Source organism: Pristiophorus japonicus, chromosome 17 (genome assembly GCF_044704955.1).
Source record: "Pristiophorus japonicus isolate sPriJap1 chromosome 17, sPriJap1.hap1, whole genome shotgun sequence".
NCBI classification, from domain to species: domain Eukaryota; kingdom Metazoa; phylum Chordata; class Chondrichthyes; family Pristiophoridae; genus Pristiophorus; species Pristiophorus japonicus.
Window position 1 is genome coordinate 119,343,815 of NC_091993.1, and position 13,826 is coordinate 119,357,640.

The 13,826-nt window shown below is 50.6% G+C and overlaps 1 protein-coding gene and 1 pseudogene across 1 annotated transcript in view; one reads left to right on the forward strand and one right to left on the reverse strand.

Annotated features, from left to right (window-relative positions):
* The window catches only part of plekha6 (pleckstrin homology domain containing, family A member 6), a 351,674-nt gene extending 340,033 nt beyond the window's left edge, over positions 1-11,641 (reverse strand). Inside the window, exons 1-3 of the mRNA XM_070859220.1 lie at positions 11,566-11,641; positions 11,350-11,420; positions 11,197-11,254 (exon numbers count right to left, since the gene is read on the reverse strand). Of these exons, the coding sequence (XP_070715321.1) occupies positions 11,197-11,254; positions 11,350-11,420; positions 11,566-11,630 (194 nt within the window). The 5' untranslated portion in view covers positions 11,631-11,641. The remainder of the gene's footprint in view (positions 1-11,196; positions 11,255-11,349; positions 11,421-11,565) is intronic.
* Positions 1,466-2,447, forward strand: LOC139228293 (octapeptide-repeat protein T2-like; annotated as a pseudogene).
* Positions 11,642-13,826: the final 2,185 nt, after the last annotated feature.

Consider the following 13,826-nt stretch of genomic DNA (forward strand, 5'->3'; position numbering starts at 1 on the left):
GGAGAGCGCGAGAAGGAAAGGAGAGTGAACGAGCGAGAAGGAGAAAGCGAAGGAGAGGAGAGAGAGGAGCGGACGCGGGAGAGCGAGCGTGAGAACAAGAGCGAGAGTGAGAGCGCAAGAACGAGAGCGAGAGCGGGAGAGCGAGAGCGGGAGAGCGAGAACGGGAGAGCGTGAGAACAAGAACAGGAGAGCGTGAGCGAGGGAGCGAGAGAGAGCAGGCGAGAGAGCGAAGGAGAAAGCAAAGGAGAAAGCAAAGGAGAAAGCAAAGGAGAAAGCAAAGGAGAAAGCAAAGGAGAAAGCAAAGGAGAAAGCAAAGGAGAGCGGGAGAGCGAGAATGCAGGAATGCAGGAATGCAGGAAAGCGAGAACGGGAAAGCGAGAACGGGAAAGCGAGAACGGGAAAGTGAGAACGGGAGAGCGAGAGCGGGAGAGCGAGAGCGGGAGAGCGCGCGCGAAGGAGAAAGCGAAGGCGAGGAGAGAGAAGAGCGAGCGGGAGAGCTGGAAAGCGAGACCTGGAGAACAAGACCTGGAGAGCGAGACCTGGAGAGCGGGAGGGCGAGAGGGAGGGAGCGGGAGGGCGAGAGCGAGGGAGCGGGAGGGCGAGAGCGAGGGAGCGGGAGCGGGTGGGCGAGAGCGAGGGAGCGGGTGGGCGAGAGCGAGGGAGCGGGAGGGCGAGAGCGAGGGAGCGGGAGCGGGTGGGCGAGAGCGAGGGAGCGGGTGGGCGAGAGCGAGGGAGCGGGTGGGCGAGAGCGAGGGAGCGGGTGGGCGAGAGCGAGGGAGCGGGAGGGCGAGAGCGAGGGAACGGGAGGGCGAGAGCGAGAGCGAGGGAGCGGGAGCGGGAGGGCGAGAGCGAGGGGGCGAGAGCGAGGGAGCGGGAGCGGGTGGGCGAGAGAGCGGGTGGGCGAGAGCGAGGGAGCGGGAGGGCGAGAGCGAGAGCGAGGGAGCGGGAGCGGGAGGGCGAGAGCGAGGGAGCGGGAGCGGGTGGGCGAGAGAGCGGGTGGGCGAGAGCGAGGGAGCGGGAGGGCGAGAGCGAGGGAGCGGGAGTGGGAGGGCGAGAGCGAGGGAGCAGGAGGGTGAGAGCGAGGGAGCGGGAGCGGGAGGGCGAGAGCGAGGGAGCTGGAGCGGGAGGGCGAGAGCGAGGGAGCGGGTGGGCGAGAGCGAGGGAGCGGGTGGGCGAGAGCGAGGGAGCGGGTGGGCGAGAGCGAGGGAGCGAGAGCGAGGGAGCGGGAGGGCGAGAGCGAGGGAGCGGGTGGGCGAGAGCGAGGGAGCGGGTGGGCGAGAGCGAGGGAGCGGGTGGGCGAGAGCGAGGGAGCGGGTGGGCGAGAGCGAGGGAGCGGGTGGGCGAGAGCGAGGGAGAGGGTGAGCGAGAGCGAGGGAGAGGGTGGGCGAGAGCGAGGGAGCGAGCGAGGGAGCGGGAGGGCGAGAGCAAGGGCGAGAGCGCGAAGGAGAAAGCGAAGGAGAAAGCGATGGAGAAAGCGATGGAGAAAGCGAAGGAGAAAGCGAAGGAGGAGAGAGGAGCGACCGCGCGAGAGCGAGACGGGTGAGCGGGTGAGCGAGCGGGAGAGCAAGTGAGAAAGCAAAGGAGAGGAGAGAGAGGAGCAAGCGCGGGAGCGAGAGCGTGGGAGCGAGAGCGTGAGAGAGCCCGAGAAGGAGAAAGCAAAGGAGAAGAGAGAGAGGAGCGAGCGCGAGAGAGTGAGCGCGGGAACGAGAGCGAGAGCGGGAGCGGGAGCGAGAGCGAGAGCGAGAGCGAGAGATAGAGCGGGAGAGTGAGCGAGAGCGAGAGATAGAGCGGGAGAGTGAGCGAGAGCGAGAGATAGAGCGGGAGAGTGAGCGAGAGCGAGAGATAGAGCGGGAGAGTGAGCGAGAGCGAGAGATAGAGCGGGAGAGTGAGCGAGAGCGAGAGCGAGAGATAGAGCGGGAGAGTGAGCGAGAGCGAGAGATAGAGCGGGAGAGTGAGCGAGAGCTAGCGAGAGATAGAGCGGGAGAGTGAGCGAGAGCGCGAGCGAGAGCACAAGCGGGAGAGCGAGGGCGAGAGCGAGGGCACAAGAGCGAGCGAGTGCGAGAGCGTGAGAGCACGAGAAGGAGAAAGCAAAGGAGAGGAGAGGAGCTAGAGCGGGAGAGCGGGAGCGAGAGCGAGAGAGCGCGAAGGAGAAAGCGAAGGAGATTAGAGAGAGGAGCGAGCGCGAGAGAGTGAGCGCGAGAGCGGGAGCGGGAGAGCGGGAGCAAGAGCATGCGAGATATAGCGGGAGAGCGAGCGAGAGCGCGAGCAGGAGCGCGAGCAGGAGCGCGAGCAGGAGCGCGAGCAGGAGCGCGAGCAGGAGCACGAGCGGGAGAAGGAGAAAGCGAAGGAGGTGAGCGCGAGAGAGAGAGCGCGAGAGAGAGAGCGCGAGAGAGAGAGCGCGAGAGAGAGAGCGCGAGAGAGAGAGCGCGAGAGAGAGAGCGCGAGAGAGAGAGCGCGAGAGAGAGAGCGCGAGAGAGAGAGCGCGAGAGAGAGAGCGCGAGAGAGAGAGCGCGAGAGAGAGAGCGCGAGAGAGAGAGCGCGAGAGAGAGGAGAGAGAGGAGCAAGCACGGGAGAGTGAGCACGAGAGCGGGTGCGGGAGAGCGGAAGAGCGAGAGCATGCGAGAGATAGCGGGAGAGCGAGCGACAGAGTGAGCGAGAGCGCGAGCGGGAGTAGGAGAGAGAGAGCGGGAGAGCGAGAAGGAGAAAGCGAATTAGGAGAGAGGAGCGAGCGCGGGAGAGCCGAGCGTGGGAGAGCGAGAGCGAGACGGGTGAGCGGGAGCGGGAGAGTGAGAGCGCGAGCGGGAGAGCGAGTGCGAGCGCACGAAAGCGAGAGAGAGCGCGTGAGAGCGCGAGAAGGAGAAAGCGATGGAGAGGAGAGAGAGGAGTAAGCGCGGGAGAGCGAGAGCGGGAGCGGGAGCTAGAGCAGGAGAGCGCGAGTGGGAGTGGGACAGCACGAGAACGAGCGCGAGAACGGGAGAATGAGCGGGAGAGCGAGAGCGAGGAGGATCGCGAGAAGGATCGCAGAGGAGAGAGCGAGAGAGAGGAGAAAGAAATGCGATGAAGTACTTTTGAAATGTGGTAGTCAATTTGTGTTCAGTAAGACCAAGGACCATCTTTGGCTGACCTAACACATCTATTTTTGACTTAACATGCGTGCTTTGTCTCAAAATAACATGCATTTCATAGAATCAGAAGATTTACGGCACAGGAGGGGGCCATTTATGCAGCATCTTGTCACCAATCTTCACGCTGGGTTTTTACAGTGCGCGGCCCATTCAGTTTCTCACCCGTGCCCGGATATTTCCATTGAGTGACCTGTGCGGGAGCTCCAGACCGCTGTACAGCCTCGCAGCTTAACGGGAACGTTGCTCATCACAGTGTCAAAATGTTTCAGAGTGTGCCACGCAATGGGGGCTGATCTTGACTTTGCGTGCGAGTGTTTGAGGGACCGCCTATGACGATGATGCTTGAACCGTACGGTGGATAGGGAACCTCCATACCATCTGGCTGAAGGGCCAACCTCACCCTCTGGAACACACTACACTACTTACATCTCAATAACTCAGAGTCATACAGACCATAAACACACTGAACAGGAAGAGCTCCTCGTGGGGAGAAGGAAGCAGACAGAAATGGCCTTTCCACTTTTGAACCCATATTTGAATTCAGCTCCAAGTCAGCATGTCAAAAGGTTTCCTCTCCCCCGGGAAGAGATTGCAGAGAGAATGCAAACTAAAGCCAGATCCAACTTGGGACCATATGTTCGCCAAATACTGCCACTGGAGCTCATCCAAAACTCTGCTGCCTGTATCGTAACTCGCACCAAGTCCCTCCCTCTCCCCCACTCACCCATCACCCCGATGCTCGCTCACCTACTTTGTGCTCCCAGTCTAGCAACACCTAAATTTTACATTTTTCCTCCTCGTGTTTAAATCCCTCCATGGCCTCGCCCCTCCTTATCTCCCTAACCTTTTCTAGCCCTACAACACTCCGGGATCTCTGCCAGCCTCCAATTCCGCCCTCCTGCACATCCCCAATTTTGATCGCTCCACCTTCGGTGGCCGTGCCTTCATCTACCGAGCTCTGGAACACCCTCTCTAAACCTCTCCGCCCTGCTACCTCTCTCTCTCTCCTTTAAGTCGCTCCTTTGGTCACCTGTCCTAAAATCTCTGTATGTGGCTCGGTGTCGTTTTGTCTGATAATACGTAAGTGGGGCGTTTTACTCCATTAAATTGTTGCTGTGAGTGTGATCACCTAGTGACTGAAGCAAGTGGGTGAACTTGATTCATTTCGTTCAATCAATGCAACTTCTCTTTGGGGAAATAATACAAAAATAAAGAACATGCTACACTGTCCCAGTCTGTCATCATTCTGGACTCAAAAACAACAGCTTGTATTTATATAGCGCCTTTAACGTAGTAAAATGTCCCAAGGCACTTCACTGCAGGGTTATAAGACCAAACGTAACATTAGCGTCCTCGATCAGGCCAACATCCCCAGCATCGAAGCATTGACCACACTTGATCAGCTCCGCTGAGCAGGCCACATTGTCCGCATGCCCGACACGAGACTCCCAAAGCAAGTGCTCTACTCGGAACTCCTTCACGGCAAACGAGCCAAAGGTGGGCAGAGGAAATATTACAAGGACACCCTCACAGCCTCCCTGATAAAGTGCAACATCCCCACTGACACCTGGGAGTCCCTGGCCAAAGACCGCCCTAAGTGGAGGAAGTGCATCCGGGAGGGTGCTGAGCACCTCGAGTCTCATCGCCGAGAGCATGCAGAAAGCTGAAAGAGTTTGTGGCAAACCAGTCCCACCCTCCCTTTCCCTCAACGACTATCTGTCCCACCTGTGACAGGGACTGTGGTTCTCCTATTGAACTGTTCAGCCACCTAAGGACTCATTTTTAAAGTGGAAGCAAGTCCGAGGGACTGCCTATGATGATGATGATGACCAAACAAATACATTTGACACCGAGCCGTACTAGAACAAATTAGGTCAGGTGACTAAAAGCTTGGTCAAAGAGGTATGTTTTAAGGAGCGTCTTGAAGGAGGAAAGAGAGGTAGAGAGGCGGAGAGGGTTAGGCAGGGAGTTCCAGAGCTTGGGGCTTAGGCAACAGAAGGCACGGCCGCCAATGGTGGAGCGATTATAATCAGGGATGCTCAAGAGGGCAGAATTAGAGGAGCGCAGACATCTCAGATAACTTCGAACAACTCCCCTGCATTCCTAGCAATTTGACAAAAACTGTTTTCAGCAAAAGTTTTTTTTCCCCCCTTTGGACCGCTGAACTTTATTTGAATGGCTGGCAGAGATGAAAGTGAATTATACTTATCGACAACGATCCCGTTAAGCTGCGCGGCCGTCCCACGGTCTGGCGGTCCCACACAGGCTTTTCAACGGATAAAAACGCACTGGATCATCGACCCTGGACAACAGCTAATGACTCTGAGATAACTGCAGGTCAGCTTCTTGGGAAAGGATGTGTCCATGTTAAGTTTGGCTCTTAAGAATATTTCAGTGAAAAGTGAAGGACTTAGCGGACAAGTTTTGCAAAAGCTATCCTTTCCAGCTCATGCACTGTACATTCAGTCATAAGCAAGAACATAAGAATTAGGAGCAGGAGTCGGCCATTCAGCCCCTCGAGTCTGCTCCACCATTCAATGAGATCATGGCTGATCTTCTACCTCAACTCCACTTTCCTGCACTATCCCCATATCCCTTGATTGCCTTAATATCCAAAAATCTATTGATCTGTGTCTTGAATATACTCAACGGCTGAGCCTCCATAGCCCTCTGTGGTAGAGAATTCTAGAGATTTCTAGAAAATTCTGAATGAAAAAGTTTCTCATCATCTCATTCCTAAATGGTCGAGCCCTTATTCTGAGACTGTGAGCCCTGGTTCTAGACTCCCAGCCGGGGAAAGCATCCTCCCAGCATCTACCCTGTCAAGCCCTGTAGGAATTTTGTATGTTTCAATGAGATCACCTCTCAATCTTCAAAACGCTAGAGAATATAGGTCATCGTCTGTAACAGTTGAGAAGATTCTAGAAGCTCTATCCATGGCGGTGGACATTCAGTTTGAAGAAAAGAAGAAACTAAGCTGTGTTAACAGCAGGGTCTAGTGACACCCTTGAACCATGCGGTTATGCAAACATATGTGTGTGGCATACAGTCAAACCATCTGAAGTGGGGTTTTCGAGCTCTGTTATAATTAAAGGATTAAGAACGGATCTCGGAACTAAAACGAGCTGAAATAGGCTTTTGTAGGGGTCAACTTTACAAGCTGTGTAACCTGAGGACAATTACAAATAGCCAAACTGTTGAACCACAGGAGGCCCAGAGGGGCAGCTAAACAGGGCAAGGGGTCAAAAGTGACATGTTGGAGAAACTCCATCTGGTATGAGACATAGGCCAATGATTGTGTGACACACGAAAGGGGATTGGTCAATCAGCAACTGTGCACACGGGCTTTGGGCCAATTAAACGGCATGGGGGCTCTGTGCACGAGGCTGACATGCATCATTAAGTGTATAAAAGGTTGATTTGAATTTTGTATCATTGGAGAAGCCTGGCTACAAACAAAACCAGCAGGTAGGCTACCCACCAGTGCTAAAATAAAGACTACTTGAATCTTCGAACCCAGACTTAGTGTTGAGTGGTTATTTTAAATACTCCATCCAAGGTGATTTCCTTAATAATGTGAAAATGTGAATGGGCAGTGCAGCCAGTTAAAGGAGCCATGTTGCCCATTCAAAAAATTAGAGGGAACATTGCTTATAGGTATCCAGAGTCATGTTTTCATCACCATCTTTGATGCAGAAAATTGTCCAGAGTTTGAATATGCTTTCTGGCTTGCAAATGGAAAACTCCCGTATGAGAAAAGGCATTGTAATGTATTTGCTTCATGGGTTCTTTGCTTAAGAATTCATAGTAATATTGCAATTAAGAACTAGTTGGTTTATTAACAAAGGTTTATCAATCACACTACACATTACCAGTTCATCCACCAGGTTCACAACCACATGCCTCATCATGGATCCCCTAAACCCAACTGGCTGGGGTTTTATTGAGTCTTGTGACCATCATGTGACTGGCTAAGCCACTCACAATTCAACAGCTCTACCAACCTGTGAGCATACTTACTGGTGCATACATTACAGGCGCCTCTTTGAATACTGCCATTTTGGGACCACTGTCATCTTAAAGTTAATGTAAAGCTGATGTTTTCCTTATTCTGGACCGCTGGTTACTTTGCTGGAAATAATTGCACCACAGTTTGATACAAAAACTACCAGACCACAAGAAAGAACTTGGATCAACTTGTGCTCAATAGCTACACAGTGACAAGTTACTGTCCCCGCAATTATGGTATTCTTTTCGCCAGCAGTTTTTCACAACAGAACAAGCTGGGCTGGAGCCAGTCGACATCGGAGCCTGTCTCTACAGGCCCTGTTCAGACCTGCCGCCTCCCTCACCCAGTAACGAGATCACCGCTCCATGCTCTCACTTTTTCCAGGTATGGTTTACAACCACAACTCTTCACACGTCACGGCGGCCTCTCAAATGTGTAAAAACAAACATAAAAACATAAGGAATAGGAGCAGGAGTAGGCCATTTGGCTCCTCGAGCCCGCTCCGCCCTTCAATAGGATCGCGGCTGAGCTTCAACCTCAACTCCACTGGAATCTTGAATGTCCCAGCTACCCAGAATCCGGAATCCTGAATGCCCCAGGTGCACAATCCCTGGAATGTTGCACGTACCCAGTCCTTGGAATTCCGAATGTCCCGAGTACCCAGTCTCTGGAATCCCAAATGTCCCGGGTACCCCCCAAACATACCCAAGTAAACCGACCATCCCCACACCTCCACTTCCTCCACACAATGCTACATCCAATCCCACCATATTTGCAACACTTTTAACACGCCCCTTACCCAGCCAAACCCCAATGGCCATGAGCAAATTATCCTGAACCACACCCCCTCCCCAAACAGGGCGCTCACCCCCTGTGCACAGAGTACCAATGACCAATGTTGCCTTTAAGCTGCGCAGCCACGCAGCAGTCAAGAGGTCCTGCGCAACCAGCTCTTAAAGGGAAAAACGCGCATGCGCAGAATTTTGAATGAGCTCGTTAAAAGGAGCTAAATGGCCCCCCCAAAAATTAGAGGGAACATCGCCAATGACCCAGCTATATTGCAAGTACCATGTGCCAAACTGTACACAGATTTCACGAAATAATTTATTTATTTCTGAAGCATTTTTTAAAAAACCGTAGTTAATGGTGTAAATTAGAATATGAAGATTAATTTGATCATACTCCACACCAATTTTCATATAAAAAGTGAATGCAAAGTTGATCCCACAAAAAAAATAGACACTACACAATCGACTCAAACCTGGGGAGTGCAGGAGATATTCAGGTTACCTCATTTATACGGCAAACCTAAGTTGAATGGTTAACTGAGAACGCTTCTGTTATGAACAAATAAAATATAACATTAATTAAACAAAAGTTAATTATAGGAATATCTCTCTCTGTGTCTGTGTCTGTGTCTCTCCCTGTCTCTGGTTCGTTCAGAGATTGCAAAATTGGCATTTTACTGTTGCATTCTATAAATAGTTGCAAAGTTTCACAATCTCTCCGTGTGGCATACTTGAAGATCTTAGTGAGTGCGTCAAGACATTATTGTACTATAAACCAGACCTTAAAGTGCACGATTAGCGTGCAAATGCTGAAGAGACTGATATGCAATTGCTTCATCTATTTCAACAGAAACATAACTCATTAAATACGTGGTTTTATTGGTAAAGCTACTGAATAGGCACTCGAAACACACCGTTCGAACTCCCAGTGCATGAAAGATAAAACCATGTTCCACCCACATAACCTCCCTCCTCATTTTAAAATGGAAACATTCTTGACAATAACAGTGGCAGTTCGGCTCCGCCTGGTCTCCCTGACCTGCAGCTAAAATATCCAAGAGATACACGATAGCAAATCCTACCAAATACCAAGACAGAGATAGGAATGTCGGAGACAGGAGGAGACCGTTCAGCCCCTCGAGCCTGCTCCGCCATTCAATTCAATCATAGCTGATCTGTATCTTAACTCCGTCTGCCCGCCTTGGTTCCATAACCCTCAATACTCTCGCCAAACAAAAATCTACCAATTTCAGTTTTTAAATTTTCAATTGGCTCACCCAGCCTCAAGAGCTTTTTTTTGGGGGGGGCGGGGGGGGGGGGGGGGGGAGAGTAAGAGAGAGTTCTAGATTTCCACTACCTGTTGTGTGAAGAAGTGCTTCCTGATGTCACTCCTGAACAGCCTGGCTCGAATTTTAAGGTTATGCCTCCCCTTGTTCTCACGCACCAGAGGAAATAGAGTAAAACTCGATCTACCCTATCAAAACCTTTAATAATAAACATCTCAACTGCATCACCCCTTAAACTTCTATACTCGAGGGAATACAAGCCTGGTCTATGCAACCTGTCCTCGTTTAACCCTTTTTAGCCCCAGTATAATAATTCGAAGGTGGATTAAGAACTCAGAGCAAAGTCAATTGGAGGGGGGATTTGGAAAAGGGACACCAATTGAAAAAAATCTTCCACTGCAATTTAGCTGATTTATGTAAAATTAAGCCTCCCCCTCCCACAGAAAATCCATATAATTGAGAATTAGCATAAATGTGAAAATGTATTCGCATAAATAAAGCGAAATTTTTCCTGTTCTGACGAAGGGTCACAGACCTGAAACGTTAACTCTGTTTCTCTCCACAGATGCTGCCTGACCTGCTGAGGTTTCCAGCATTTTCTGTTTTTATTATTGAAAATTTATACCATTTATTCCAAGCACTGGTCCAGCTCAATGGCCACACTGCAGTGGAAATGGTTCCAAAGCCATTTCTGAATGTGCAAAGTAATACAGCCTATATACGTTAGAGAGGTACTGCTTTTACGGTGACAGTTCAGTCAAATATTTTTCTCGTGTTTGATGGTAGTTGATGTGCATCAACGGCACTGCATCCAAGTTGGGCTGACCGGCACTTTCCTATAAGAGACGGAGTCCCTTTAAATAAACTGAAATCTCAGCCCTGAAAAGGGTCAAGGGGGAAAGGGCAGCGTTGAGCGCTTGATGCAGCCAGCAACGCATCTTAAACTACCTCCCAGATCCTTTGGGCAGTTCTCAGGGATTGTCGATCAAGTCAGGTAGCAGTCACAGTCTCCTCTACATTGGGGAGACTAGGTGTAGATTGGGTGACCGCTTTGCGGAACACCTCCGTTCAGTCTGTAAGTGTGACCCCGAGCTTCCGACCGTGTGTCACTTTAATTCCCCGCTCCACTCCCACTCTGACCTCTCTGTCCTTGGCCTCCTACACTGTCCCAATGAAGCTCAACGCAAGCTCGAGGAACAGCACCTCATCTTTCGTTTAGACACTTTGCAGCCTTCTGGACTCAACATCGAGTTCAACCATTTCAGACCATAACCTCTGCCCGTATTTTTTCACATACCAGCTGTTGATGATTCTGCCATTCCCATTTACACTCTATCTAGACCCACCTTTTGTTTCTTTACTTGCCCCATTACCATCTGCCTCACACCATCATCCCTTTTGTCTCTCTAATCTCTCCTGCCTTCCACCCTATCACAGACCTTCCCTTTTGTTCTTCCCCCCCCCTCCCCCCTTTCTCCACCTGTGCACTTGCTTAAAACCCGTTGTATCTCTAACTTTTACCAGTTCTGACAAAAGGTCATCGACTCGAAACGTTAACTCCGTTTCTCTCTCCACAGACGCTGCCTGAACAACTGAGTATTTCCAGCGGTTTCTGATTTCCAGCATCCGCAGTATTTCGCTTTTCTAGTTGGCTTTAACTCCCCTCCTCCTCCTCTCCCAAAGCTTCTATTCCCACTCCTGACCTTTCCCGGCCAAAGGGCCCAAGTGTCGACATCAGAATTGGGCTTGACTGTGGTGCCCCCATAGTCGAATAGCCCGAGTGCCTTTCAAAGGTGTAGGCTGAAATATTAAAGACGGCCAGTAGCTGGTGTCCAGTGCTCATTCAACCGCAAGCCAAGAAAAAAGGGTCAGCCCTTTCAAAACAGGTAGAGAGAGAGAGAGAGAAACTCATCACAAATAGTCAAAAAAACATGTTCAGCCTCAGAATGGACAAGGCTGAGGTTTAAGTTAAAGGAATTCGCACTCACTTGATGAAATAAGTAGCACCTTCAAACGTGAATCCTTGCTCCCACCCACGAAGCAGACCTGCATTTCAATAAAAAAATTTTAAAGAGTAAAAACGGTGTAAAATGGCCAACAATAAGCTAACACCTTGAAAAACTCTGGTTGTGACTCCTTACCTGGCCTGTGACCAGTTCGGAAAGGCTGTGCCGAGCAGGGATGGACCCAACTGGTGGAACGGGTCAGGTCGCTGCAAAAAAAATATATAGAAATACCCCAAGAAGGAGTGAGTGTGTGTTTCTTTTGGGGAGGAGGAGACAGGAGAAAAATTAAATCAGTAAAACTCAACCGCAGATAGCACTTTGTTTTAAAAAGGGACTGATGAATTACTCAACTCTATAAAGAAGAGACGCCCGTCCTGGGTAACTCCGTAACTCCAATGTTGGGGCAAGTTCCCCATTTGTCTCAAGTTGTCCAACTTCCAGGCGGTTTGTGTAAGTGGGGAGAATTCCTGCCTTGTTTTGCCTGCTCGCTTTCCCGAGCTCGCTTCCTTGTTTAAAGGGACGAGCGATTTAGTCTGGATCACGACCGCCCTCTGGGATGATCCCGGATCTGAAGGCGTGGCCCTCTCACTCACTCACTCACTCTCTGCTCCACATCAGGCTCCCACATTGACCAGAGTAGGGGGGGGGGGGGGGGACAAAATCTCGCTTCTGCATCCTGCCAACACGTTCAGGACCTTCGAGAAATCAAATCACGGCTTAAATATAACAAAACGGCACCAGAGAAAGATTGCATCGTGCTGTGCTAATAGACAGGGAGTCCATCCAAATCTCTAATATCTTTCTCAGGCCCTACCCTGACCAATATTCATCCCTCAGCCAGCCCCACTGAAAACAATCTTATCTGGTCGTTACCAACCTGCTGTTTGTGGGATCTTGCTGTGCACAAATTGGGCTGCCCTGAAACAGTGACTACACTTCAAAAGTGCTTCATTGGCTGTAAAGCACTCTGGGCTACCCTGAGGTGGTGACAGGTGCTCTATAAATGCTATATATCTGTCTTTATCTCCCTGATCATCTTCACCCACTGAGTCCATGATCAGATCAGCCATGATCTTATTGAATGGTGGAGCAGGTTCGAGGGGCCAAATGACTTTCTCCTGCTCCTATTTCTTATCTTCTCTCTTACCCCCTCCCCCCTCCACTATCCTCCTCACTTTCACTCTGTCCCTCCTCTACCCTATCTCCTTTGTGTTGGTGTCCTTTGCCTCCCTATCTCTTAAGCTCATTCATATCTTCAGAACCACCCCCATCCTCCCATATCTCCCAACTCAAATCCTTTCCATCCCTGTTCAAAATGAGGTTCATAAACTCAATATCTGCCTCAAAACCATTCCTGCCTCTCAGTAAAGCTTCAAACCCCGACACTGTGGTTTCCTACTCACTGAGACTCACTCACGCTCTCAGGGATCACTCGAAGTGTTGAACAATCCCAAAGTCCTCAATGCCAAGGAAGGTCTTCTATTGACATTTTCTTAGAATCATAGAAATTCACAACACGGAAGGAGGTCATTTCGGCCCATCGTGTCCGCGTCGGCCGACAAAGAGCTATCCAGCCTAATCCCACTTTCCAGCTCTCGGTCCGTAGCCCTGTAGGTTACGGCACTTCAAGTGCACATCCAAGTACTTTTTAAATGTGGTGAGGGTTTCTGCCTCTACCACCCTTTCAGGCAGCGAGTTCCAGACCCCCACCGCCCTCTGGGTGAAAACATTCCCCCTCAGCTCTCCTCTAATCCTTCCATCAATTAATTTAAATCTATGCCCCCTGGTTATTGATCTCGCTGCTAAGGGGACTAGGTCCTTCCTAGCCACTCTATCTAGCCCCTCATAATTTTATACACCTCAATAAGGTCTCCCCTCAGCCTCCTCTGCTGCAAGGAAAACAACCCCAGCCTATCCAATCTTTACTCATAGCTAAAATACTCCAGTCCAGGCAACATCCTCGTGAATCTCCTCTGTATCCTCTCCAGTGCAATCACATCTTTCCGATAATGTGGTTGACCAGAACGGTACACATCTCACCTACATCTTCATTGCAATTAGATTGCAGCATTATTGGAGGGCAGGGCAGGAGTGATCAGAAGGATGTGGTTTGAATCATAGAATCATAGAAATTACAGCACGGAAGGAGGCCATTCGGCCCATCGTGTCCGTGCCAGCCGACAAAGAGCTATCCAGCCTAATCCCACTTTCCAGCTCCAGGTCCGTCTAACCCTGTAGGTAACTTTTTAAATGTGGTATGAGTTTTTGTCTCTACCACCCTTACAGGCAGTGAGTTCCAGACCCCCACCACCCTCTGGGTGAAAACATTTCCCCTCAAGTCCCCTCTAAACCTCCTACCAATGACTTTAAATCTATGCCCTCTGGTTGTTGACCCTTCTGCTAAGGGAAATAGGTCCTTCCTATCCACCCTATCTAGTTGACATTGAAGTTGACATTGGCCAGATGGTGGATGGGAGCAGGGCCAGGCATGGAGACATTTGGAGGACCATCACGGCTCATTTGGAAACTGTCAATAACCATTGGCAAATCCTCAGAGAAATATGTTATTAACAGCACTTATCTGTGTGAGGGATAGCTGAATATCTACAATC